Source organism: Carcharhinus amblyrhynchos, chromosome 15 (assembly GCF_965287045.1).
Source record: "Carcharhinus amblyrhynchos chromosome 15, sCarAmb.v2.hapA, whole genome shotgun sequence".
Classification (NCBI taxonomy): Eukaryota; Metazoa; Chordata; class Chondrichthyes; order Carcharhiniformes; family Carcharhinidae; genus Carcharhinus; species Carcharhinus amblyrhynchos.
In genome coordinates, this window is record NC_137338.1 from 37,237,227 (window position 1) to 37,262,928 (window position 25,702).

General features: G+C 40.6%; 1 protein-coding gene across 2 annotated transcripts in view; it reads right to left on the reverse strand.

Annotated features, from left to right (window-relative positions):
• kdm6a (lysine (K)-specific demethylase 6A) overlaps positions 1–25,702 on the reverse strand; it is a 233,402-nt gene that overhangs the window by 36,945 nt on the left and 170,755 nt on the right. For both annotated transcript variants that reach the window (XM_080203828.1, XM_080203827.1), the window contains 5 exons: positions 19,412–19,519; positions 17,782–18,192; positions 12,895–13,685; positions 1,531–1,660; positions 1,106–1,211 (listed from right to left, as the gene is read on the reverse strand). In XM_080203828.1, coding sequence (XP_080059954.1) covers positions 1,106–1,211; positions 1,531–1,660; positions 12,895–13,685; positions 17,782–18,192; positions 19,412–19,519 — 1,546 coding nt within the window. The remainder of the gene's footprint in view (positions 1–1,105; positions 1,212–1,530; positions 1,661–12,894; positions 13,686–17,781; positions 18,193–19,411; positions 19,520–25,702) is intronic.

The following is a 25,702-nucleotide window of genomic DNA, read 5'->3' on the forward strand; positions in this document are numbered from 1 at the left end:
TTATTGTCAAAACGACAAATGATAAAAATTTTAAAAATCAGTTTCTTCCATGTTCTTTCCCTCTGCAATTCATTTTTTGAATATGCTACTTTGATTTTGATCAGCTCCTGAATTATCAGGAATCGCTTTATGAGAACAAAGATTTACGTAACTAGCCGTGTATATACTTGTAGAAACAGACTGATGAGGAAAAAGTTCTCGCAACACTTAGATTAGTTCTAAAATTTCTCATGCCTCCACCCACCAAAAAAGCTTGCTGACTTCTTTCCAGCAGTACTTATTGAAAAATTGCCCATTAGTATTTTAGAATTCTAGATTTCATCTTGGTTACTTTCTGTTCCTTGGCCTATGTTGCAAGATAAGAGTAGGATCCCAGTCAAAAAAAAAAATCCCTATTTCAGGATGGGGAAAAATATCATCTTGGCTACAAAGAACATCACATTGAGTGTGGGAATTGGAGCAGTACCGGTGACAACATTATTGCTCTCTTACTCAATCACACCCTCAGTATCTTTTCATTTGAGCAAATTATTTTGTTCAAACAACAATTCTTATGATAATTTTCAGAAGTATAAATAAGGTAACTAAATATGTTGAAGTGAAACAATTATGTCAAGGATAGAGCATCCTGCAGCTCATCTTGGTGGCTGGCAGGACTGTAAAGGAAAGATATTTAAATCTAGGATTGGCAACACATTTTCAGTCACAACTACTACTTTTGATTAAATAAAGCAATTTTCAGGAAACTAACAAGTTTTTACTGAACTGATGTATAACAGCACATGCATATGCAGAATGACCTAAACACACTCTCTTGGAGTAACACCATAAATTTATAATCTGTGTAAATATTTAGCTTATTGAGATATCAAAAGAGAAATAATAATTCTGAATGGCTTTCCAGGAAAAATAACCTACTTTTATCCCTATGTGACTATACATTTTTGTCTTGCATTAGAATTCAATTTGTTGGTGAAACTGAAGTGAAGTAAATAATTATTTCAATATGGCAACATTATTGAAAAACCAATCTTGAAGTGAGAAAGAGTTTTATAAAAAAGGAATTTCAATACTATGGTACTTGCAATCAGATTACAGTACCTACCTAGCTTGAGAGCCCCAGCAAGGCCACGGATTACAGTAACAGGGTTGTTGGGGTTTGTACAGAACTGATGAAGTGGAGGAAAGAAAGCATCACGCTTGTTCTCCAACTGCACAAAGAAAAGTTTTACAATAGGTTTTAAAATACAAATTGAGCTTCAAATATAAGAAAGTCCAAATAGCAATATTTGACAACATTTTTGAATGCTGCACATGACCAAAAAAACCTGCAACCGGCATTCAAAATTATATTTAACTTGAGTCAAAATCTAGAAATTACATCGATTATTGAATTCATTGTACAGATCTTGACTTAACATTAGATTTAGGTGATGGTTTTGCTTGGATCTGTTACTTAAAAAAAAACTTACATACAAATACTACATATCACTGGTTTCAAGTTAAACCAGTATGCTGTGTCCTACTTACATAAATACTAGGTGTAGGAGGATTTAGCTTGTCCTTTGGCAGCGGTGGATGTGGTGGTGGTAGTGGTCGAGGTGGTGGACACTTATCGAGTAAAATGCTACTATTAGATAAACCATTTCTCCCCAGATTTCTGAAAAAAAGTATTAATTTTGTACTATTACAATTATTAGCCCCATTTTGTATTTGGTACACACATTTATCAGTAAAATGCAGTGTCATTAAGACGTTTTCCATTAGACTTATACCCAAGCTATCTTGTGTTGATTAAACAAGTTATAAAACAGTACAGAATGGAAGTAAAAAAACTCAAGCAAACTCATATATTCAAATACTTTCGAAGAGCATCTTGTACAGTCAACAAAATATGTAATAAAAGATTCATAGCATATATTTAAATAATGCAAAAAATAAATCTGCACACAATTTAACCTAATTTTTTAAAGAATAAAGAGAAAAGAGGTCATAATCAAGGGTTATTTCAAAGGCAATTTGAACACAAGTCAATCAGTAATTATTTGGCAAGGGCTTAAAGTATTTGCAACTAACAGTATTTGAGGTGACATGATTGGTCTTTAACCTCCTGGCCAGCATAAACCTCAACCAGACTGATGAGATAAAAGTCTCTAATTCGTTGAGGGTCCAGTGTAACGTGAAACAGTGTGTGTTCAATTCCTGGTAGGTCTGCTGCAAATCACAAATCAGTTTTATCCAGCAGTGGCTGGCCAATTTCATCCTGAGGAACCATACAATGGCTGGTTTGGAAATGGTCAATAGTGATCAAATGGACATTAAGTGGAAAGTCCCCATCCTCTAACAGAAACATTCCTTAACTTGATGAGCACAAAAATTCAGATTTGTTTTTACCCAGTTTGGGGTAAATTCAAGCGGAAAAATGTTATTAACCAATTATAAAAGTTAATACAGAAAGATTTGTTGAAGCAATCTCTATGAAATGGAATGTTATTCATGCATTTGTCAGTTTACAAACAAATTCAATGATGAAAAAAATCATATTGAAATTCATTACTATGTAATGCATGTCGATTTCTTCCTTGCCAGATAAGAAAAAATTGTCAAGCATATTTTCCGAAGAATTTTTATCAAGTACACAACAGGGGATTCAAAGCTGCTGTAAAAAGTGAAACATACAGTTTACAGTTCAACAGAAATCAATCATGTCTGTTACAGCCTCCCTACAACCAATACACATCCCCGAAAGCACTCGAGTCCATTAAAATTCTTTTAATTTTACATTGCATTCGAAATAGAATTATGGCATATCTAACGAAGATATACCAAGACTGACAGATGTGTTTAGTGACCATACAATAATTGAAACAAAAACCAGATTAACCATACCACCATGGTGAGGTTGCAAGCAAAGGACAGAGAATTCTTGTGCACTTTCAAGTGGCTGTTTTCAGTATATAAAATAAGCTGCTCCCCAGACCACTTCACTAAGGCAGACAGTCAAAATACATCTTTAACCTTAAAATTACATGCTGGCCTCCTTTGTATAATCAGACAAACTTTGAAATTTTCCACAGAAAAACTTGTTACAACAGGATGACAGAAAAAGGAGTCCACAATTACAGATCAAAGAGAAAGTGTGAACGAGTTACAGCCATAATTTCCACTGATTGCTATTTTTAGTAAAAGCTTATGCCTATATTAGCAGTGCCACAATACAGGTAGAATGCATTAGCAGACCACCCATCTGCTCGGAGTACCTTCCTCTACAAAATGAGTGGAGAAAACAGCAAATAAAAATAAAACTATATTTGATCATAAAGAACTTGATGCAGTGGAAGACGACACTACAGACAGGAAAAACAATCCATTTACCCTATTTCAATCTGTACTGGGAGGTCGGCTAGGACAGGGCGACATTTTTAGGGATTAATGGTCTACCATATATTTTTCATCACAAAGGAATAATGTTAACTTGAACTATATCCTTTTGAGGCACTAATTACTATCATTTCTTAAATTTGCAACTGCTGCCTTCAAGGCCTATACGTTGAATTTATTTTCACAAAGCATGCATAAAATGTGAGATTGTAAGCACCATTTGTTCCAGTTACTGTTATTATTCTGCTAAAATATTTAGATAAGTTAAGCTGTAATCATGGCAGTACATCAACTTAGCTAGGTATAGATCAGTACTCAGTTGCAAATTAGTGAATGGACATTTGATGTAGGAAAATTACAAAGTTGTAACAGTCTTAATATGGAAATGAAACAATCAGATTAGGGTATTTAAAGCAAATTCAGCTATTTCAAATACTCTGGAGAAGATATCAGATAGTGTCAATGGATCCAACCTTAAAGCAAAAACTAATAAATGAATGGATGAACTAGCCAACAAAAGGCCACACAATCAAATATATAGATTACTCTGAAAAACCCTTTCTTAAAAAAAGTCGTTCTTAGGATGCAGGCATTGCTGGTTGGCCCAGCATTTATTGCCCATTATGACGGCATTTAAGAGTCAACCACATTGTAGGTCAGACCAGGTAAAGATGACATATTCGTTCCCTAAAGAAGGCTTGTGAACCTGGTGAGTTTTTTTTCAATCTGACAGTCAACAATGGTTTCATGGTGGTCATTAGACTTCTAATTACAGATTTTTACTGAATTCAAATTTTGTCATCTGTCATAGTGGTATTCAAACCTGGACTCCAGTTCATTGCCCTAGGTTTCTGGATTACTAGTCCTGTGACAAAATCATGATGCCACTGCCTCCCCTTGCAGACCAAATGACTTTAAAAGTGTTTCTCACAAGAGAGTCTAGCATGAAGGAGAAAATGAAGAAAATCCTTATTGGTCACGAAATGTTATTGGGCAAACTGCCGAGACTAAAACCCGACAAGTCTCCACAGCCTGATGCTTTGCATCCCAGAGTACTCAAAGAAATGGTCCTAGAAATAGTGGATACATTGGTAATCATTTTCCAGCATTCTATAGAGTCTGGAAGAGTTCCAGTGGATCAGAGGGTAGGTAATGTATCCGCACTTTTTGAAAAAGGAGGGAAGAAAACAAGGAATTAGACTGTTTAGCCTGACATCAGTGGTGGTAAAATACTGGAATCAATTATCAAGGATGTAATAACTGAGCATTTGGAAAACAGGGACAGGGTCAGTCCAAGTCAGCATGGATTCACTAAAGGGAAAAGTACTGGACAAATTTTCTGAAATTTTTTGAGGATGTGACCAATAGAGTGGACAAGGGTGAACCAATGGATGTTGTGTACCTGGACTTTCAAAAGCTTTTTGACAAGGTCCCACACAAGAGATTAGTGAGTAAAATTAAAGCCCATGGTACTGGGGGTAATGCATTGGTGTGGATAGAAAACTCATTGGCAGACAAGAAGCAGAGAGTGGGAATAAACGGGTCCTTTTCAGAGTGGCAGGCAGTGGCTCGTGGGATACCGCAGTGGTCAGTGCAGGGATCCCAGCTATTCACAATATACATTAATGATTTGGATGAAGTAATTGAATGCAATATCTCCAAATCTGCAGACGACACTAAGCTGATGTGCGATGAGGAGTATACTAAGATGCTGCAGAGTGACTTGGGCAGACTGGCTTAATGGGAAAATACGAGGCAAATACAACATAATGTGGATAAATGTGAGGTTATCCATTTTGATGGCAAAAACAGGAAAAAAGATTATCTGAATGGTGGTGGTTTAGGAAAAGGGGAAATGCAATGTGACCTGGGTGTCACAGTGGAACAGTCACTGAAGGCTGACATGCAGTACACAGATGCTGAGGAAAGCTAATGACTTGCTGGCCTTCACATCAAGAGGATTTGAATATAGGAGTAAGGATGTCTTGCTGCAATTATACAGGGCCTTGGTGAGGTCACACAGAGTATTATTTACAGTTTTGGTCTCCTAGCTTGGGAAAGGAGATTCTTGCTATTGAGGGAGTCCAGCGCAGGTTCCCTGGACTGAACCCTGAAAGCTTGCGAGTTTACTATCAAATAAATTGGTTGGATTTAAACCTGGTGTTGTCAGACTTCTTACTGTGCTTACCCCAGTCCAACGCCAGCATCTCCACATCCTGATTCCTGGAATGGCAGAATATAATGTGTGTATATATATATATATATATATATATATATATACACACACACACACATATATATATGAAGAGAGACTGGATTGACTGGGCTTGTACTCACTGGAATTTAGAAGAATGAGAAAGGATCTCATAGAAACATATAAATCCTGATGGGACTGGACAGGCTAGATGTGGGAAGAATGTTCCCTATATTGGAGAAGTACAGAACTAGGGGTCACAGTCTAAGAATAAGGCGTAAGCCATTCAGGGCTGAGATGAGGAAGAACTCAGAGTTACAAACCTGTGGAATTTTCTGCCACAGAAAGCTATTGGGTCCAGTTTGTTAGATATGTTCAAGAGGGAGCTGGACATGTCCCTTGTGGCTGAAAGGATCAAGATGGATGGAAAGAAAGCAGGAGTGGCATACTGAAAGTGCATGATCAGCCATGATCATACTGAATGGTGGTGTAGGCTCGAAGGGCTGAATGGGCTACTCCTGCACCTATTTTCTATGTTTCAAACCTAAATTCAATATATTGCTTTAATGTAATAATTCTTTGATTTGGATTGACTAGACAACACCAGTTATAAAACTGTGTGAAAAATGTTTCTATAAGTCAGCATTTACAATAACCCCATTTGAGTGATGACGCAGTGATAACCATATTTTAAACTGATTACATAAGAACATAAGAACATAAGAAATAGGAGCAGGAGTAGGCCATCTAGCCCTTCGAGCCTGCCCCGCCATTCAATAAGATCATGGCTGATCTGTCGTGGCTCAGCTCCACCTTCCCGCCCTCTCCCCATAACCCTTAATCCCTTCTCTTATCAAAAACCCATCAACCCGCTTCTTAAAAATATTTAGCGAGGCAGCCTCCACCACTTCAACGGGCAGAGAATTCCAGAGATTCACCACCCTTTGAGTGAAGAAGTTCCTCCTCAACTCCGTTCTAAACCGCCTCCCCTTTATCTTGAGGCTGTGCCCCCTAGTCCTACTGTCTTTTTTGAGCGGGAAGAGTCTCTCCACCTCTATCCTATCCATCCCATTCATCATCTTATACGTCTCAATGAGATCTCCCCTCATTCTTCTAAACTCTAATGAGTACAAGCCTAGTTTATTCAGCCTCTCCTCATAGCTCAATCCCCTCAGCTCCGGTATCAGCCTAGTAAACCTCCTCTGCACTCCCTCCAGGGCCAAAATATCCTTGCGCAGGTGCGGCGCCCAAAACTGCACACAGTACTCCAGCTGCGGCCTCACCAATGCCCTATACAGCTGCAGCAAGACCTCCCTACTTTTATATTCAATCCCCCTCGCTATGAAGGCCAGCATCCCATTCGCCTTCCTGACCACCTGCTGCACCTGCAAGCTGGGTTTTTGCGATTCATGCACAAGGACCCCGAGGTCCCTCTGCACCGTCGCCTGCTGCAGTTTTTCGCCACGTAAGTAATAGTCCTTCCTACCATTCTTCCTACCAAAGTGGACCACCTCACACTTGCCAACATTAAATTCCATTTGCCATTTCCCGGCCCATTCGCCCAGCCTATCTAGATCCTTCTGCAGACTCTCCACACCCTCCGCACAATTTGCCGTTCCCCCAATCTTGGTGTCATCAGCAAATTTCGACACCCTGCACTCGGTTCCCTCCTCCAGATCATCTATATAAATGGTAAATAGCTGAGGCCCCAGCACCGACCCCTGGGGCACCCCACTAGTCACCATCCGCCAATCCGAATAGCACCCATTGACCCCCACTCTCTGCCTCCTATTTGACAACCAATCCTCTATCCACGCTAACACCCTACCCCCAACTCCATGTCCCCTGACCTTCTGCAATAACCTCTTGTGAGGTACCTTGTCAAACGCCTTCTGAAAATCCAGAAAGACCACATCCACCGGCTCTCCTCTATCCACTGCCCTAGACACATCCTCATAGAACTCCAGTAAATTTGTCAGACACGACTTCCCTTTAATGAAACCGTGTTGCGTCCGCCCTATCAAGCAATTCCCTTCAAGATGCCTCGCAATTTCCTGCTTAATGATGGATTCTAACATTTTACCTACCACAGACGTTAAACTAACCGGCCTATAATTCCCCGCCTTTTGCCTGGCACCCTTCTTAAACAACGGCGTAACATTAGCCGTTTTCCAATCTTCCGGCACTTCCCCGGAATCCAGCGACGTCTGGAAAATAACCACCAAGGCATCCACTATCACCTCCGCCATTTCTTTCAGAACCCTCGGATGCATTCCATCCGGTCCTGGGGACTTGTCCACAATCAGCCCCTCCAGTCTGTCGAGCACCACCTCTCTAGTAACAGTAATGTCATTAAGACCCTCCATTCCTACCACCTTTCCATCGCTAACACCCGGCAAATTATTCACGTCCTCCTCCGTGAAGACAGAAACAAAAAAGTTATTCAAGACCTTCGCCATATCCCCATCCCCTACCACTAGCTCCCCTTTCTCATCCTCTAAAGGACCAACGTTCACCCTAGCCAGCCTCTTCCTTTTTATATATTTATAAAAACTCTTGCTATCCTTTTTTATATTAAGTGCTAGCCCAGCCTCATAGCTTCTCCTACCCTCCTTTATCAACTTCTTTGTCAATCTTTGTTGACATTTAAACCTTTCCCAATCCTCTTCTCGCCCACTGCTCTTAGCTACTCTAAATTCCTCCGCTTTTAATTTAACACTTTCCTTCACCTCCTTCGTTATCCACGGCTTATTACCTCTCTTCCTACTGTCCTTTTTAACCATCGGAATAAATTTCTGCTGAGCACCAAGAAAGATCTCCTTAAAGATCCTCCACTGCTCCTCAGCAGACCTACCTTCCAACACATTCCCCCAGTCCACATTCGCCAATTCTTCTCTCATCCTACCATACTCCCCTCTATTCAAACAAAGGACGCGTGTCCGGGAACCCACTTTCTCCTCCTCCATCTGCACCAGAAACTCCACCATACAATGATCACTCTCTCCAAGAGGATCCTTCACCGCAAGGTCCCTAATTCTACCCGCCTCATTACATAGCACCAGATCCAAGATAGCTCGCTCCCTCGTCGGCTCCAACACACACTGTTCAAGGAAATTATCCCGGCAGCATTCCAAGAACTCCTCCTCGAGCCCACCTCGTCCAACATGGGTCGACCAATCAATATGCAGATTGAAATCTCCCATAACTACTGCCGTCCCATTCCTGCACGCCGCACTTATTTGCGTGTTAACAGCCCGCCCCACCTCCAGATCATTATTCGGGGGCCTATAGACGACACCCACCAGCGTCTTCCTCCCTTTGCTGTTCCTAATCTCCACCCACAACGATTCCACGTTCTGCTCTTTGGCTCCGATATCATCCCTTGCTACCACCTTGATACTATCCTTAATCAGCAGAGCTACGCCACCCCCTCTTTCCTCCTGCCTATCCTTCCTAAACACTTGATAGCCCTGTACATTCATCTCCCAGTCCCTGTCACCTTGCAGCCACGTCTCTGTAATGGCCACCAGATCGTATCCATTTGTGTCGATCTGCGCCACCAGCTCATCCACTTTATTCCGAATGCTTCGTGCATTCAGATAAAGCGCTTTCATCCCAGCCTTCACCTGGACCCTATTTGCCGTAACGCCACCAATTGGGACATCCTCGGCCTCTTCCCTTACCTGTACCCTATCCTTAACTTTAGACCTCGTAGCGTCACCTACCCTCGCACCCTCCCCCCCCCTAATTAGTTTAAAGCCCTGTCTACAGTCCTCTTTACTCGATTCGCCAACACTCTGGTCCCAGCACGATTCAGACCAACCCCATCCCGCCCGAACAAGTCCCACCTACCCCAATACTGGTGCCAATGCCCCATAAATTCGAACCCATTCCTCCCACACCAATCCCTGAGCCACCCATTCACTTCCTTTATCCTGTCAACCCTACGCCCGTCTGCACTCAGTTCAGACAGTAGCCCAGAGACGACCACCTTGTCGGTTCTACTTTTTAATTCCATTCCCAGCTTCTCATACTCCCTCCGCAGATCCTCAGTCCGCACTTTGCCTACGTCGCCGGCACCCACATGTACTACAACGACCGGGTTCTCACCCTCCCACTCCAGGTTCCTCTGCAGCCCAGCTGTGACATCCTGTACCCGAGCACCAGGCAGACAACACACCCTTCTGTGCACTTTGTCATTGTGACAAAGGACAGTGTCAATACTCTTCACCCCACTATCTCCAATCACTACTACGTTCCTTTTCCCCTTCTCTTTGCCTATGTCCTGCTGCATCACTGTACCGTGTGCAGTTTGCTCACCAACCTCACCTGCCTCGTCCTCTTCCAGACTGGAAGCAAGAACCTCAAACCTGTTATGCAGATTAAGAGGCTGAGGCCTCCGCTCCTCACCCCCCTTCCTCCTCCTCCCAGCAGCCCCCTTTTGTCCCTGACCCTTAGATTTAGCCAGTCTAGGGGCACCCTCTCTCCCGCTGATGAGCCTCAGTGTCTGTAGCTCAGAGGCCAGCTCATCCACCTTGAGCTGGAGCTCCTCCAGCAACCTGCACTTACTGCAGACATGGTCACTGGGAAGGACCCTGGGGTCTGCCAGTTCCCACATCATACACAAACCACACATCACATGCCCCTCCATTATTCACTGTAATTTTTATGGGAAAAAATTTTTTTTCCTTGTTTCTTGCTGTAGTAGTTTTGAAAAAATTTTTTTTTTTCCTTGTTTTTTTTTCAAACAAACTCACCTGGCCTTTTTCCCCTCAAGCCCTTTTTGATATTAAGCCCTATTAACTCACTCTGCTTCCCCCTCACTCCGCTGCCCGCTCAGACGCTGCCCGCTGTCTACACCAGGCCTCCTTTTAAACCTGGCGCTGATTTAAAGCAGGCTGGTCCACAAATGCCTTTTCACCACACCCTCAGAATTCTTAAAGCAGTAAATACAATAAATAAATGCTTTAAACAGTTCTACAAAGAGTAAAGTGCTTTAAACTTATTTTAAACAGGTTTTTAACAGGTAAAATCTTAGCTCTGTCTCTCTCTCTCTCAGTTCCAGCAAACAATGGATTATTACAGGTAACGATTGTTACAGTGCAACGATTTCTCAAATTGTATTTTTGTTACAATTATTTAAGTAGTTTGTTCAAATACATTACATGAAAAGATGAACATTTTAATTTTTCACATAATCAATTTCACTTTGGATGACATTTATCTGTCAAAATTATCCACCTAGTCAACTTCAGTGCTTTTAAAAAAGATAAACTTTGAAACCTGGAAACTAGTGCACAAATAAAAAGAAAAAAAATACATCAGGGGTTCCCAACTGGTGTGCACACCACTTGCAAGTGAGCTGCGGCTGCAAGACAGACTCTGAAAGTCAACTGCACATAAATAACAGGGAAAAAAGGTTTACGAGTGTCCGATCCTATATTGAGTACACCAATTCAATGGAGAAATGTAGGAGCAATAAGCTCAGGGAACCCTGGATATACAGCAGGATATTGATAGGCTGGAAAACTGGGCAGAGGAATGGCAGATAGAACTTAATCCCGGACAAATGCGAGGTGATGCATTTTAGTAGATTCAATTTAGGTGGGGGCTATAAAATAAATGGCAGGACTATCAGGAGCGTAGACACAGAGATCTGGGAGTACACGTCCATTGATCCTTAAAAGTAGCAACATAGGTAGAAAAGATGGTGAAGAAAGCATATGGTATTCTTACCTTCGTCAGCCAAGGCAACGAGTATAAAAGTTGGCAAATTATGTTACAGTTATATGAAATGTTGGCTGGGCCACATTTGGAACGTCATGCCCAATTCTGGTTGCCAGAAGGATGTGGAGACTTTGGAGGGAGTACTGAAAAGTTTACCTGGTATGGAGGATATTAGCTATAAGGAGAGATTGAATAAACTGGAAAGACAGAGGAGCAACTTGATAGAAGTTTATAAAATTAGGAAGGGCACAGATATGGTGAACAGTTAGGACTGGATAGGGTGGAGAAGAAAGGCTTTTAGCAAGTCCAAATGGAGCAATCCAGCTGCGACCCTACAGGTATTCAGGAAATATAAAAGGAACGTAAGAAAGTAATTAGAAGAGCAAAAAGGAGGCAACAAAAAACTTATGAACAAAATTAGGGAGCATCCCAAGATATTCTATAAATACATTAAGAAGTCTCACAACACCAGATTAAAGTCCAACAGGTTTATCTGGAATCATAAGCTTTCAGAGCACTGCTCCTTCAGATGAAGGAACAGTGCTCCAAAAGCTGGTGTTGCGAGACTTCTTACAGTGCCCACCCCAGTCCAATGTTGGCATCTCCACATCATAAATACATTACGGGGAAGAAGTTAACCAGGGAAAGAATAGGGCCCATTAGAGACAAAAGGGACTATGCATGTGTGAAGCCGCAGGACATTGGAAAGATGTTAAATGAATTCTTCCATCAGTTTTCACTCAAAGGAAAAGATAGGTACAGAATTCAGGATAAGGGACTGTGAGGCCCTTGAGCAGTCTGACATAGGAAGAGGGGTAATATTGGAGGCTTTCACGGGCTTAAAAATGATTATCCTGCACCCAGAGTTTTGGTCCCCTTACCTTGAAGAATATTATTGCCATTGAGGAAGTGCAATAAAGGGTGTTCTAAATTGTTCCAGGCATGGCAGGATTGTATTATCGAGAGGTTGGGTAAACTGTATTCCAGTCTAATGAGGCCATAACCATAGTAAATGTGACATTTATGAGCAATCGATTCAGTTGAGAAAAAAGTGGGTGTACCCTGGAAGTTTTTGTTTCACTCAAGTGTACCATGTTACAGAAAATATTGGGAACCACTGATTACATCATTGTACAATTTATACTTAACAAATCCATCATTATTTGAATCATTTATTGCACCAATAAAATGGCAATTTATATTAAATCAACATGCAAGGTCTCAAGTAAATTGCAATCTTCTCATTTTACTATTACATACGAATATGAGCACTATCAAATTAGCAAACTCTTGACTCTCAAACTGATTAACTGGATCATTAGCTGCTTGAGAAATATGAAAGAGTTACTGAAGTTGCATCGTGATTGCTCTTGATTTGCAGTGGTCATCGTCACTCTTTATGAGGTTGAATTGCATGGTTATATCAACATTGACATTGTAAATAAAACTGAGAGATTTCATTTTGATGCTGCCAAACCTTACCCACACTGATTGTAATTTTACGTATTTCTAAATTGTCAGCTTAGTAGTAACAACATTTTCTTATAAAAACTAAACATTGTTAAAACAGTATTTTAAATAAACAGAATTACCTGCATGCCTTTAGCACTTCTGATGAACTGGGATATATTGAGACAGAGGTTGAAGATGCAAGTTGAGGACTAGGTTTGTGAGCAGTTAATGGTGGGTCCATTTTACAGGGACTTTGAGAGTCTTCCCCTACACCTTTCCCATTTACCGTATGTCCCAGTTCTCTCTGAGGGCTGTTAAGGCTGGTAACACTGTTAGCAGTAGTTTGTTCAGTGGATTTAGGAGATGGAGTTGCAGTAGAAACAGCTGATGATGGTGAAGAAACAACTGAATTCTCAGTCTTTGAGTGAACAGCTGGATGGATATTGTTGACTTTATCGCAAGACACAGAACCCCCGTTATTATTACTGGGTTTCCCCATCAACAAGGCAGAGAGCTGAGGATTGTCTGAACTAAGTACACCTGGTGACTTGGACTCTCCATGACTTGAACTTGAAACAGCATTTGCTATAGCTTGATGGACATGATTAGGAAGTCCCTCTATGCTGGCAGTGCTGTTTGGTGTCCCTCCAGAATGCCTGGTTGTTTCAGGCACTGTTGCTGCATTTCCTGAAGGCTTGCTCTCTTTGGTTAAGGTAATGCCTTGTTGTCCACCTGAGGTAGCAGTGTAAGAGGAGAGGTGATTGAGAGCAGCCCCTTGTGTTGTTAGTGAATTGTTAGGCATGGCAGGATGTCCAACCTGATTCTGAATACCAGTGCCAGCTGCCTGGAAATGCTGGGAACGCCCAGTGGAAGAGAGAGGTTGTTCACCATTAGGACCTGCCGAATGTGAACTCTGACCTTTGTTCAGCCCCTGAAAGAGAAACAGCAGGCACTCTTAACAATTTCCATTTTTTTAGTTCCTCTAATGTTAAAAGAACCCAGGTGCTTCACAGAGAGGAATACAGAAGTCACGATAGAAAACAGAAATTAGAAGTGGATTTAACAGAGTGACCACAACATTGGTTGAAGACAAATCATGAGAGTTTTTTTCTCAGGAGAATGGAGAGGCTGAGTAGTTTGTGGAGACAATTAGAAAGACTAAGACCTTTCAATCTAAAGTTGCTGTTGACAATGGTAAGGTGTTGAGAAAAAGAAAATGGGAGAAAAAGAGATGGGGTGGTGAATGTGGATTAAAAGACGAGAACATGATTTTAAATGCTGTTAAACAGGAAGCCAATGCAGGTATACAACAGTAGAAATAATGAGTAAACAGGACAAAATTCATACGACAGCAGAATTTTGGCCACGGTGAATTTTATGAAGAGTGAAGAATAGGAGTCAACAAGGACAACATTAAAAAAGAGAGAATTTTGAAAAGTTGCCGGATAGCTCAAGATATAGTGCAAAGGGACAGAGCTAGGTGTCACTGGCATATGGGGAAACTATCCCCATGTTGCTAGCTGATGTTTGAGAAGAACAGGATGTCAATAAGGAAGAGGAAAGAGTCAAGTATCTCTCCTTGGAGAGGTGAGAGATAACAGCGTAAAATGTAGATGTTGTGGCTACGTTTGGATAGACAGGAGTGGGAACAATCAGATCAGTTCCATGCAAATGAAGGAAAAGTGATGGAGAGGGATAGAATAAATGTTTCAACTCTTATGGCTGAGGCGGGGATGACGTAACAATCTGAAGATGCCATTCATGTCTTCCACCTGAGGTTGCTTTGGGACTGCGAGGGAAAAGACTTGAGTGGTGAGATCTAAACAAAGGGTTACTAAGCAGCAAGTATGGAATACGGAAACAACAAAAAAATTCATCCAGGTGGTTGGTGAGGGAGGGTCAAGAATCTATATTTTTGATATGGAGGTGATTACATCAGTTAGAAAGCAGAGCCAACGTCTAAGCAGGGAAAACCATTGATAAAGTCAACTAGCTTTGAGGACTAGAAAGGAAATTAGATGACCAGATAAACTCAGGAGCTGGTTAAATTGGAAAACTACATTTTCATTGTAAACATAATGAGGATGTTAAATATGTATGGCTGCTCATTTAATAAACTGGTTGAGTTACACAAATCATTTACTGTTATAGCTAATACTGTATAATAGAAGTGTAAGAGTCGTTTTTAAAAACAATGCAGTTCTATTTTCAATGTTAAAATGCAATAAAATAGTAAGCTTTCAAAGTAAAAAAATTAAGATAATTCATTTTAATTTATGTTCTGTAGCAAAAATTTTTGGGTTGTGGGCACAGAGAGCAAAGTGACTCAACAACTTGCTTTAAATATCGTCCTGAATATTGCATATTTTGTTTCAAGGTACTTCACTATAGCAGTATCAAACAAAATTTGACACTAAATTACAGGAGATGTAGGACAGCTGACCAAAATTCCCAGTGAAGCAGTTAAGGCTACCTTGTTGAATGTTTTTAAGGCAAAGAGATAGATTTTTGAGCAGTAAAGGAATTAAGGGTTATGGTAAGGAGGTAGATAAGTGGAGCTGAGTCCACGAAAAGTTCAGCCATGATCTTGCTGAATGGCGAAACAGGCTCGAGGGGCCAGAGGGCCTGCTGCTCCTTATGTTAAAAGGTTGGCCAAAGATGTGGAATTTAGTGAGGAAGATAGGTAAGCAGAATGGTGAAGTTTACAGAAGGATTTCCAGAGCTTAGGCAGCTAAAGTATGGTTTTTGAAAATGGAGAGATTGAAAAAAGGTTTGCACAAGGGGCCAAAATTAGAGAAGCAAAGAGATCATGAATGATAGTAGGACTGGCTAAGGATACAAAGAAAGGAAGCTATGGAGGGATTTAAAGATAAGGTTGAGAATTTTAACTGTGGTGTTGCTGGACTGGGTGCCAATATAGGTCAATAAGCATCAAGGTACAAGTAAAAGGGACTTGGTGAAGTTGGGATATGGGCGCCAAAGATTTGGAAGTGTTCTAATTTATGATAGCATGTCACAAGTTAACAAAAGGTGTGAATGAAACCAATTTAGGCCTAAATTTGATCCTGCATATTTAAATAAGAAATCTGAAATAACCAAACCTAAATGGCAGATTATAGGAACTGCTGGCCATTTGTATAAAGTACTCCAAGTCAACTTCCAACTATACTGAAATATTTGTTTTTCGAAGAATTAAGATCAATGTACTTCAATGCACAAACCTTGGGATTTGGCGTAAATACAAAACGAAGCCATCTGCCAATTAAGGAAATACTTGTTCTGTTGCAAAAACAAATCACGGCTTTTTTTTTGCCTCAACTGCACTTTCCTATCCATATCCTTTAATATCAACAATCTGGTGTTGTGAGACTTCTTACTGTGGTTACCCCAGTCCAACGCCGGCATCTCCACATCATGACAGGCAGGATATGCCAAAGGTTTCTATATCTTCTAAATTTTCTGAATTCCTGAAAAGGAAGATTGTGCAAGAATGTGGAGAGGGGGCAGGGGAGTGGCAGTACAGGAATTGCTCCTTGGGAGAGCCAGCAAGAACATTATGGGCCAACTAGTCACTTTCTATGCTGTAATGATTTTAAATTTGGCCTACTACATCTGGAGTTTAGAAGAATGAGATGTGATCTCACTGAAGCTTATGCACTAGAGTTATTTCTCCTGGGTGGGAAATTTAGGAAACGGGGCATAACATCAGGCTAATGGAGTCATTATTTAAGACAGATAAATTTCTTCACTCAAAGCGGTTGAGAAGCTTTGGAATTGTCTGTTCCAAATAATTGCGGTCGCTCCATTGTTGTGAAAATTCAACCCTCGTCACCTGATGAAGGGGAAAAGCCCCGAAAGCTAGTGACATTTGCTACCAAATAAACCTGTTGGACTTTAACCTGGCATTGTGAGACTTCTTACTGTGTTTATATCCTGCCTGCACCAGCCATAAAAAGGAGCCACTCACATTCCAGCACTTGGTCTGTAGCCCAAGATATTATAGAACTTCAGGTGCATATCTAGACACTTTTTAAATGAATCTAAAGTTTCTGCCTCTACTATCCTTCCAGGCCTCTGCCATCCTCTGGGCGATAACATTTTTCCTCATCTTCCCTCTAATCTTTCCATCGTTTGACATCTATGCTTATTCATCATTGACATCTGTGCTAAAAGAAATAGGTCGTTCCAATTGCCACTTCATCAGTCTCTCATCATAGGACAACCCTCGCAAGAACCAAGTTAAGTGAACCTTCACTGTACCCCCTTAAAAGGCAAGTAAATCCTTCCTTCAAAAGGGGAGACCAAACTTCACACACTACTCTATTTCTGGTCTCACCAAAGTCCCCTACGATTGTCGAAGACTTCCTTATTTTTGTACTCCAATCTCCTTGCAATAAAGGCCAACATGCCATTTGCCTTCATAATTACTTGCAGTACTTGAATGTTAACTTCGTGCTCCTTTCAGAGATTCTCTTTTTTCATTCTTACTACCATAGTGAATAACGCCGAACACCCCACACATATTCTATTTGACTTCTTGCTGTTCACTTACTCGTCTATATTCTTTTGAAGCCTCTTTGCAACCACATCACAATTTATATTCCCACCTAAATGTTTCATCAGAAAACGTGAATACAATATTCTCAATTTTTTTGTTGGTTAACATAGATTGTAGATAGTTGAGGTCACAGAACCCATCCTAGTGGCACTTCACTTGTTACAGTCTGCCAACTCAAAAATGCTCCATTACTAATCTCTTCTTTCTGTCCATTAGCCATCCTTGCTAATATACTCACAACTCCACTGTGCATATTAACTGTTTGTGTGACATCTTATTGAACACCTTTTGACAATTCAAGTAAATCATATCTACTCATTCTCATTTGTTGACCTTACTAGTTACAGCCTCAAAAAAAGGAATATTTACAATGCCGGGCCACTACTAAACTGAGTGACACAATCTTTTGAATGGAACTGATTACACCAAATTAGTTCTTAAACAAAAGGCTGTTTAAGCAATCATTTACCTGAGTGGAGTTAACAAGTTGGTTTTTCCACGGCTCCTCTGCGCTGCTGGTCAGGTTTGTGCGGTTATGAGGTAGAGTTAGTGCGTTTTGCTGCAGGTAAGGCACATTTCCATTGCTTCCACTTCCTGTCACATGATTATTGCCTATAGAAATAGTGTCTGTATTACCCAGCATTCCCATAGTGCTGCATGTTACTGGGCCTCTAGATGTTTCAGCAGGAAAAGGTCCGTTAGCCATTAACTGTCCAGGAGGGACAGGACGGATTCCAGGCTGAACAATACGATCAGGCACTCTGGTTAGAGTGACATGAGGCTGCTGACCAGAAATAGAGTTTGTAGGCAGTGATGATCCAAGCGTTGGCCCATTAGGAATTCCTGTAGGCCGTACCTGTGCAACTGTTGCCTGTCTCATCTGGATCAAAGCAGAAAGATTATTCAAAGTGAATCATTTCAATACCCGGCATTACTGGCATCTTGACATCACAAAAAAAGTAATTAAAACACATTATAGTTATTCATTTTTTGAAGACACTAAGAGTGACCCAAATTAGAAAATCCAAAAGTGCATCTCAATTTCTTTAGTTCATAAGATCATCAGAATGTCATAATCTTGGGGACTGAACAGAGAATGGGAAGGAAGCATTAGCATTCATTTTTTTTTTAAAAAAGATCTCACGTTAACCACTGATGTTAATATTGCATGCAACCTTCATACAACTGAAAAGTCATAACTTAGTAATCAAGTATCATGGAATCCCTACAGTGCAGGAGGCTGCATTTGGTCTGGGTCTGCACCGACTCTTGGAGCGTCTTACCCAGGCCCTATCCCTACAACTCTACATGTTCAAAATATTCTGACGAATGGTCATCCAGACTCGAAACATCCAGACTCTGTTCTCTCTCCAGACACTGTCAGACCTGCTGAGATTTTAAGCATTTTCTCTCTTGGTATTTAAAACACAGATTAGGTCTCTCAAACTGCACAAGTTAATTCATAAAAGCACAACCCACGTAAGGCTAATTCATCATTTGTTCTTGAGAACAGCTAGCAACATGCTACTTTTAGTTGAAGCATACCATAATGGAAATACAGAAGGAATTTATACCCTAAATCAAAGACAATTGTTTAGCTGACAAAGCAAACTTTGAAAATGGATGGTTTAGATGACAAGCAATAGAAGAAACAATCAATTTACTTTTTTTTGTTAGTTTTTATTAGTATTTCCCATCCAAGACAGTTTTTAAATATCAAAAGCCTATGGCTCAAACCAACTCCAAAAGAATTGTTTTTCAGCAAATCAAATGCCAGAAATCTAGCCTAACAGCAGAACTAGCAGACATAGAAAATAAAATGTTTTAAAAGCTTAAAAATTAAAAAGTAAATACCTTGTACATTAGAATGAAGTACAAAATACAAAAGTAGATCAGAAAAAAAGCAGAAAAAAGATAGCAAGTTTAATGTTTTATTCATTGAGAACTGTCATTTACGTGTTAACATTAGAATAACTTACTTTGGACAACTGAGTAGCTTTATTACTATATCATTATTTCTTTAGTCTGGCATTAATAAGTCAGCTCCATGCAGATTGATTATGTAAATTCCTTTCCTGAAGGGCACTAACCACTCTTACCTGCTGCTGGTGCTGTCGCATCAAGGCAAACTGTCCCTCAAGCTGTTCCAGCATTTGAAGCTGAAGCTGATTCAGGTTCTTTCTGTTTGCACGCAACTGCTCCAAAAACTGAAAACATTGAAATGCTTTAATTGTATTGGATACACTGAATGTCAAACAGCAAACACTATAAAAGGTCATTCAGTCTCAACTAAGTGTCAACTAATCTTGAGCGAACGACTGACAATTGTTCACACAATATCTTTAAAATTTGGATCATACAGCATTTCTAAAATTACTAAAACTAAGCAGTAATAATCAAATCTAAAATGTAAAATTACTTTTGCTGCTTTGTTTCAAGTATCTACATCATTTATTCCAATTATATGGAATACACATTTCTGGATTATTTCTTTTTGTATTTTCATCATATAGCCAGATGCAGGGGTTGAGACTAATTTCTTTCATTCAACTATCGCTACAAGTATTTCAATAATGTTCCAAAAATGACTTTAATGTATCTTGATGCTAGTTTAAAATTTTCCTCTTGTTGTACTTGGCACTATGTTGTAAGTAAAACACGAAAAATAAGAATTGAATCCTAACTGGAGGAGAAGAGCAGCATGGCAAGAACTACATCAATCCAATATGGTCCTGCTGGGAAACCTGGTAAAAAAGCTGCTTGTGTTTTTTTTTAAATTCCCATAATCCCCCTAGTTTCATCCAACATGTTTTTCCAAAACTGACACTGCTTTTCATCATTCCCTTTTTATATGTTGTGATCAACAATGTCCTGCTTCGAGAGTCCTGATGCCGCTTTTTTCCACCTGGTGCCCAGAACCCTCTCCTAAGGCAACAAAAGGAAAAAGAGAGTGTGATAAAGGCAGAGAGAGAAATATGGGAGAGCCACGGAAGTAGAGGAAGAGTGCAGCAAGTGGAGATTGGTGGGGGAGAATAGTGGGTAAAGAGAAACTGATAAGTGAAAGATAAGTAAAGCAAGATATATTTTCAATAGTTCTGATTTAATGCAATGACAACATTTACCACTTGTGAAGTGCTGGTCAAATATTACGTCTGCATGCTTTACATCTGCCCAAATGCGTCTAACTATGTGCAAGTTTGACATGGAAAATTTCAATTGAATTTTTGTTCATAAGCCAGGGCAACCATTATCATCACAGCTATGATCTGAAGTAGCTGCTTCTTAAAGACGTCTTTGAACATGATGATGTATTAACATGAAGAAAACTTATCTTCGAACGGAAGAGGCCAGAGCTTTTGCGCTGTACCTCAAGAGAAATGCAAACTGATCTGCATAAATTTGATCTAAAATATGCTCTGTTTTTCCCATGTGTGGGGTGAAAACCAATATGGCGAATGGTCAGCACACACTGGTCAGAGATGCTCGCATACTGTGTAAAAGTTGGGAATTTGGTGCTATTATTTGCATCCCATACTTGCAAGTGGTCTGGGTTGCAGGTAAACATTTCAGTTATGGTTCATGAAATTAAGTACATTAAATAATTATTTTAAAGAAAATTATAAGCTAATTTGATTACGTAAATGGACTAATAAATTGAACCAATGGTATATAGCCAGGTGGTGCGTTGCAACTGCAGCATGTGAAGAGAACTGCAATCCTGGACAACGACATCTGCAGTGACTGTATTTCAAAGAACTTCAGCTCAGAAACGATGAGCTGGAGTCTGAAAAACAACACAGCAGGGAGGAGGAAGATTTACCTGGACACTTAATTCCAAAGATTATACATGCTCCCTTAGTTAGGATATGGTCCAGGAGGCTGTTATGCAAGTCAATCGGGTAACATGGGATCCTCGAGGCACTGTGCAAATATAAGGTCGTTGCTGTGTTTGCAGATGAGGGCAGGTCTATAGGGTAGAGGAACAAATTGACTACTGCACTGTGCAACAGAAAGCCATTCAAGTGAGGGCAGTGAAAAGGAACCAGCAGCATAGGTTGATCAAGAAATTAGTTCTGTGTTCAGGTAACTCCTCCTCCTCCCTGCTGTGTTATATTTCAGGTAGCTTGAGGAACTAGGGTCCAAATTAATACACTAAACCTCAAAGGTTAATAATCTCTACCTGAGCCTCTCACAAATTGACATGGAGTTAAACAGCTCAACAAGTTGAATGCGTGACTTAAAGAATGTTGTGGAGACATGGGTTTCTATTCTTGATGCAGTAGCTGGGGAAGGAGGGAGCCACTCTGCTGGAATGGGCTCCACTGAAATGGCAGGGCACATCTTAGAACTAGGACTGTAGATAGGTCTTCAAACTAAAAAAGAGCGGGGCGGGGGGGGGGCTTAAATGAAAGAAAGTTTATAAATCCGAAGACAACATTTAAGTTTATGGAGCAGTGTAGGACAAACAGGACAAAGGGTTTGCAATTAACCCTTCTCCCTGATTTGACACATTAAAATTAAAGATGGTTTATCTGGATGCATGAAACATTCATAACAAGGTGGGTCAATTAATAGCTTAAACACTACTGAATCAAACCGATTTATCTTTATTTAAGAAACATGGTTGCACACAGTTCAAGATTGGCAGCTAAAGATTCCAGGATATTTATTTCAAAAAGACAGACAAAATGGAGAAGAGGAGCAGCCATGAGAATACAGGACAATGCAAGGACAAAATAAGGATCCTTGGCTCAGGTCAGCAGAATCATATGGGCAGCAACAATAAATAACAAGGATCAGAAAATGCTGGTGGGAGTGTTTACAGGTGCCTTAGCAGTGTCGAAACTGTTGACAGTAGTACCATTTCCCTGTGCCTGTTACGCTCAGTAAGAAGTCTCACAACAGCAGGTTAAAGTCCAACAGGTTTATTTAGTAGAAAAAGCCACTAGCTTTCAGAGCGCTCGCTGCTCCTTCGTCAGGTGAGTGGGATTTCAGTTCATAAACAGGGCATATAAAGACACAAACTCAATTTACAAAATAATGGTTGGAATACGAGTCTTTACAGGTAATCAAGTCTTAAAGGTATAGACAATGCGAGTGGAGTGAGGGTTAAGCACAGGTTAAAGAGATGTGCGTTGGATGGTTGGTGAAATTTTGCAAGCTCAGACAATTCATGGGGATTACAGGTATTGTGACATGAAAACTGTTAAGCTAACAGACCAATTGATCCCCATCTTCTCTTCTTGAACAGCAATGTTACACTTACTACTTTCCAATCCACTGGGACTGTCCAGAATCTACAGAATTTTCTCACAGAGTCCCTACAGTGCAGAAGGAGCCATTCAGCCCAGAGTCCAACCAACTCTGAAAAGGCATCTCACTTGGGCCCTATCCTCATAGCACCATATATTGGCCCCACTAATTCTTCTAACTTACACATCTTTGGCCAATCCACCTAACCTACCCATTTTTGGTGTGTGGAAAAATACCAGAGCACCCAGAGGAAACCCACACAGACACAGGGAGAACATGCAAACTCCACACAGGCAGACACCCAAGGCTGGAACTGAACCCAAGCCCTTGGCACTGTGAGGCAGCAGTGCCCATCACGGTGCCATGCTGGAATTTTCCTTTACAGTTTGTAGATTGGTTGAAAATTTTGAAATGTCTAATAAATACTTTACACGTTAGACAAGTCAAATAAGCAGAAGTAGTTTGCAGTTTGTGTAATGCATGAAAGACAGGGTCAGGTTAAAGTGGGCAAGTTGACAAATGGAGGATAACATGAGGAAATTGAAGGTTACTCACTTTGATAAGAATGGAAAGCATTCTTTTTAAATGGCAAGAAACCATATTGGTATAGAGGGATTTGGGACTCTGTTCAAGGAACAAAAAGTTAACATGTAGTTGTATCACCCACTTACAAAGGTAAATGGCATGTTGACTTTTATTACGAGGGGGCTAGAGTGCCAGAATAAGGAAGTCTTGCTATAATTGCAGAGTGGTTTAGTAAGACCATCCCCAGAGTAGACTGCACGGTTTTGGTCTCTCTACCCAAGGAAGATATACTTGCCTTAGAAGACATACAACAATGATTCACTAGATTGATTCCTAGGAAGATAAGCTCAAATAGAACAGGCCTCTATGTTCTATAATTTAAAAGAATGGGACGTGATCTCAAGAAATACAAGATAGATGCTGACAGTCTGCTTCCACAAGTTGGAAAGTCTAGAACTAGGGATCATAGTCTCAGGATAAGGGATTGACCATTTAGGATTGAATTCAGAAGGAATTTCTTCACTGTGAGTTGAATGTTTGTTTTACATAAGAACATAAGAAATAGGAGCAGGAGTAGGCCATCTAGCCCTTCGAGCCTGCCCCGCCATTCAATAAGATCATGGCTGATCTGTCGCTGCTCAGTTCCACATTCCCGCCCTCTCCCCATAACCCTTAATCCCCTCTCTTATCAAAAAACCATCAACCCGCGTCTTAAAAATATTTAGCGAGGCAGCCTCCACCACTTCAACGGGCAGAGAATTCCAGAGATTCACCACCCTTTGAGTGAAGAAGTTCCTCCTCAACTCCGTTCTAAACCGCCCCCTCCCCCCTTTATCTTGAGGCTGTGCCCCCTAGTCCTACTGTCTTTTTTGAGCGGGAAGAGTCTCTCCACCTCTATCCTATCCATCCCATTCATCATCTTATACGTCTCAATGAGATCTACCCTCATTCTTCTAAACTCCAATGAGTACAAGCCTAGTTTATTCAGCCTCTCCTCATAGCTCAACCCCCTCAACTCCAGTATCAGCCTAGTAAACCTCCTCTGCACTCCCTCCAAGGCCAAAATATCTTTGCGCAGGTGCGGCACCCAAAACTGCACACAGTACTCCAGCTGCGGCCTCACCAATGCCCTATACAGCTGCAGCAAGACCTCCCTACTTTTATATTCAATCCCCCTCGCTATGAAGGCCAGCATCCCATTCGCCTTCCTGACCACCTGCTGCACCTGCAAGCTGGGTTTTTGCGACTCATGCACAAGGACCCCGTACGCAGAATACCTTCTCCACTTCAGAAGGCTGTGGATGTTAGGTTATTCAAGGCTGAGATTGATAGAATTTTGGACTCTAAGGGAATCAAGAAATACAAGGATCTGTCAGGCGAGAGGAGCTGAGGCTGAGGATCACTAATGATCTTACTAAACGGTCAGTAAAATGTGTATTGTATAAGGCGCTGGAACACTTCGAGTAGGTAGCAGTCTTGCGATTTCCAAGACATGAATTATTTTAAGTGTAAGAGTACAGGTCTTGGTCATCACTGTTATTAGGATTTCCATAATGATCCCCATTGAAAGCAAAAAAACTATCCACATGATCTGATTTCACACGCAATGTGAAAATGGCAAAAGCTAATCAATCGATGATAATTAAATATTGTAATGTTGAAGTAACCAAGCCATGTTGCAAGCCTGGCACCCTGATGTGAGAAACCCAAGCAAATTGATCTTATTTATGTCTATATTTCACATTTGCTATTTTGTCCTTTTGAATTTTTGGAATATGCATGCGTTGCAAGAAATCCTCTTTTGCTAAGCAAATTTTTATTTAGAACATTAGGTTGTATAATTTTCAGAAACATGTAAATTATTAGATCAAGGAAGCAACCATGCTGTCATCGTTGAGGCTCCAAGATACATACTCACACAACCATAAGATTAAAAATGTTGTTTCATTGCAAAACTAATGTTTCAATATAAACTTAAGAACGTTTTAAATTTTGCACAAAGATAAGCATGAGTTAGGCATATTTGTGTATGCAAAAAGCTCACATGCTTTCACCCCACTGAAATACAATTAAATTCAAATCCTCATCAAAAGATAGAGCAATTAGAAACCAACAGATTAGACCATATCACTAAATGCAACCACAATTCGCCCATACATTCTATCTAGCTTATGCCTTGCGGATATATCAAGTTGCTTTCAAAACGTGCACTTCTGTATTAACTCATGGAATGTGAGAACCATCAGCAAGGCCACCAATAATTGCCCATTCCTACCTGCCCCCAAGAAGATGCTTCCTTGAGCCACTACTGTGCATGTGGTGAAACTATTGACTGTTGTTAGGGTGGAAGTTCCAAGATTTTGGTGAGCAGCAGTAAGGGAACTTTGATGCACTTCCAAGTAATGATAGTGTGTTACATGAAGGAGAACTTGGAAGAAGTGGCTTTCCCATGGCATCTGCTGCCTTTGTCCTTTGAAGCTTCCTTGAGAAGATTCCATTGACGTCCCAGATTCTTTCCTGGGATGTCAATGCAAGTAGTCATGATGTGGGTATGCCGGCGTTGGACTGGCGTAAACATAGTAAAAAGTCTGACAACACCAGGTTGGTGTTGT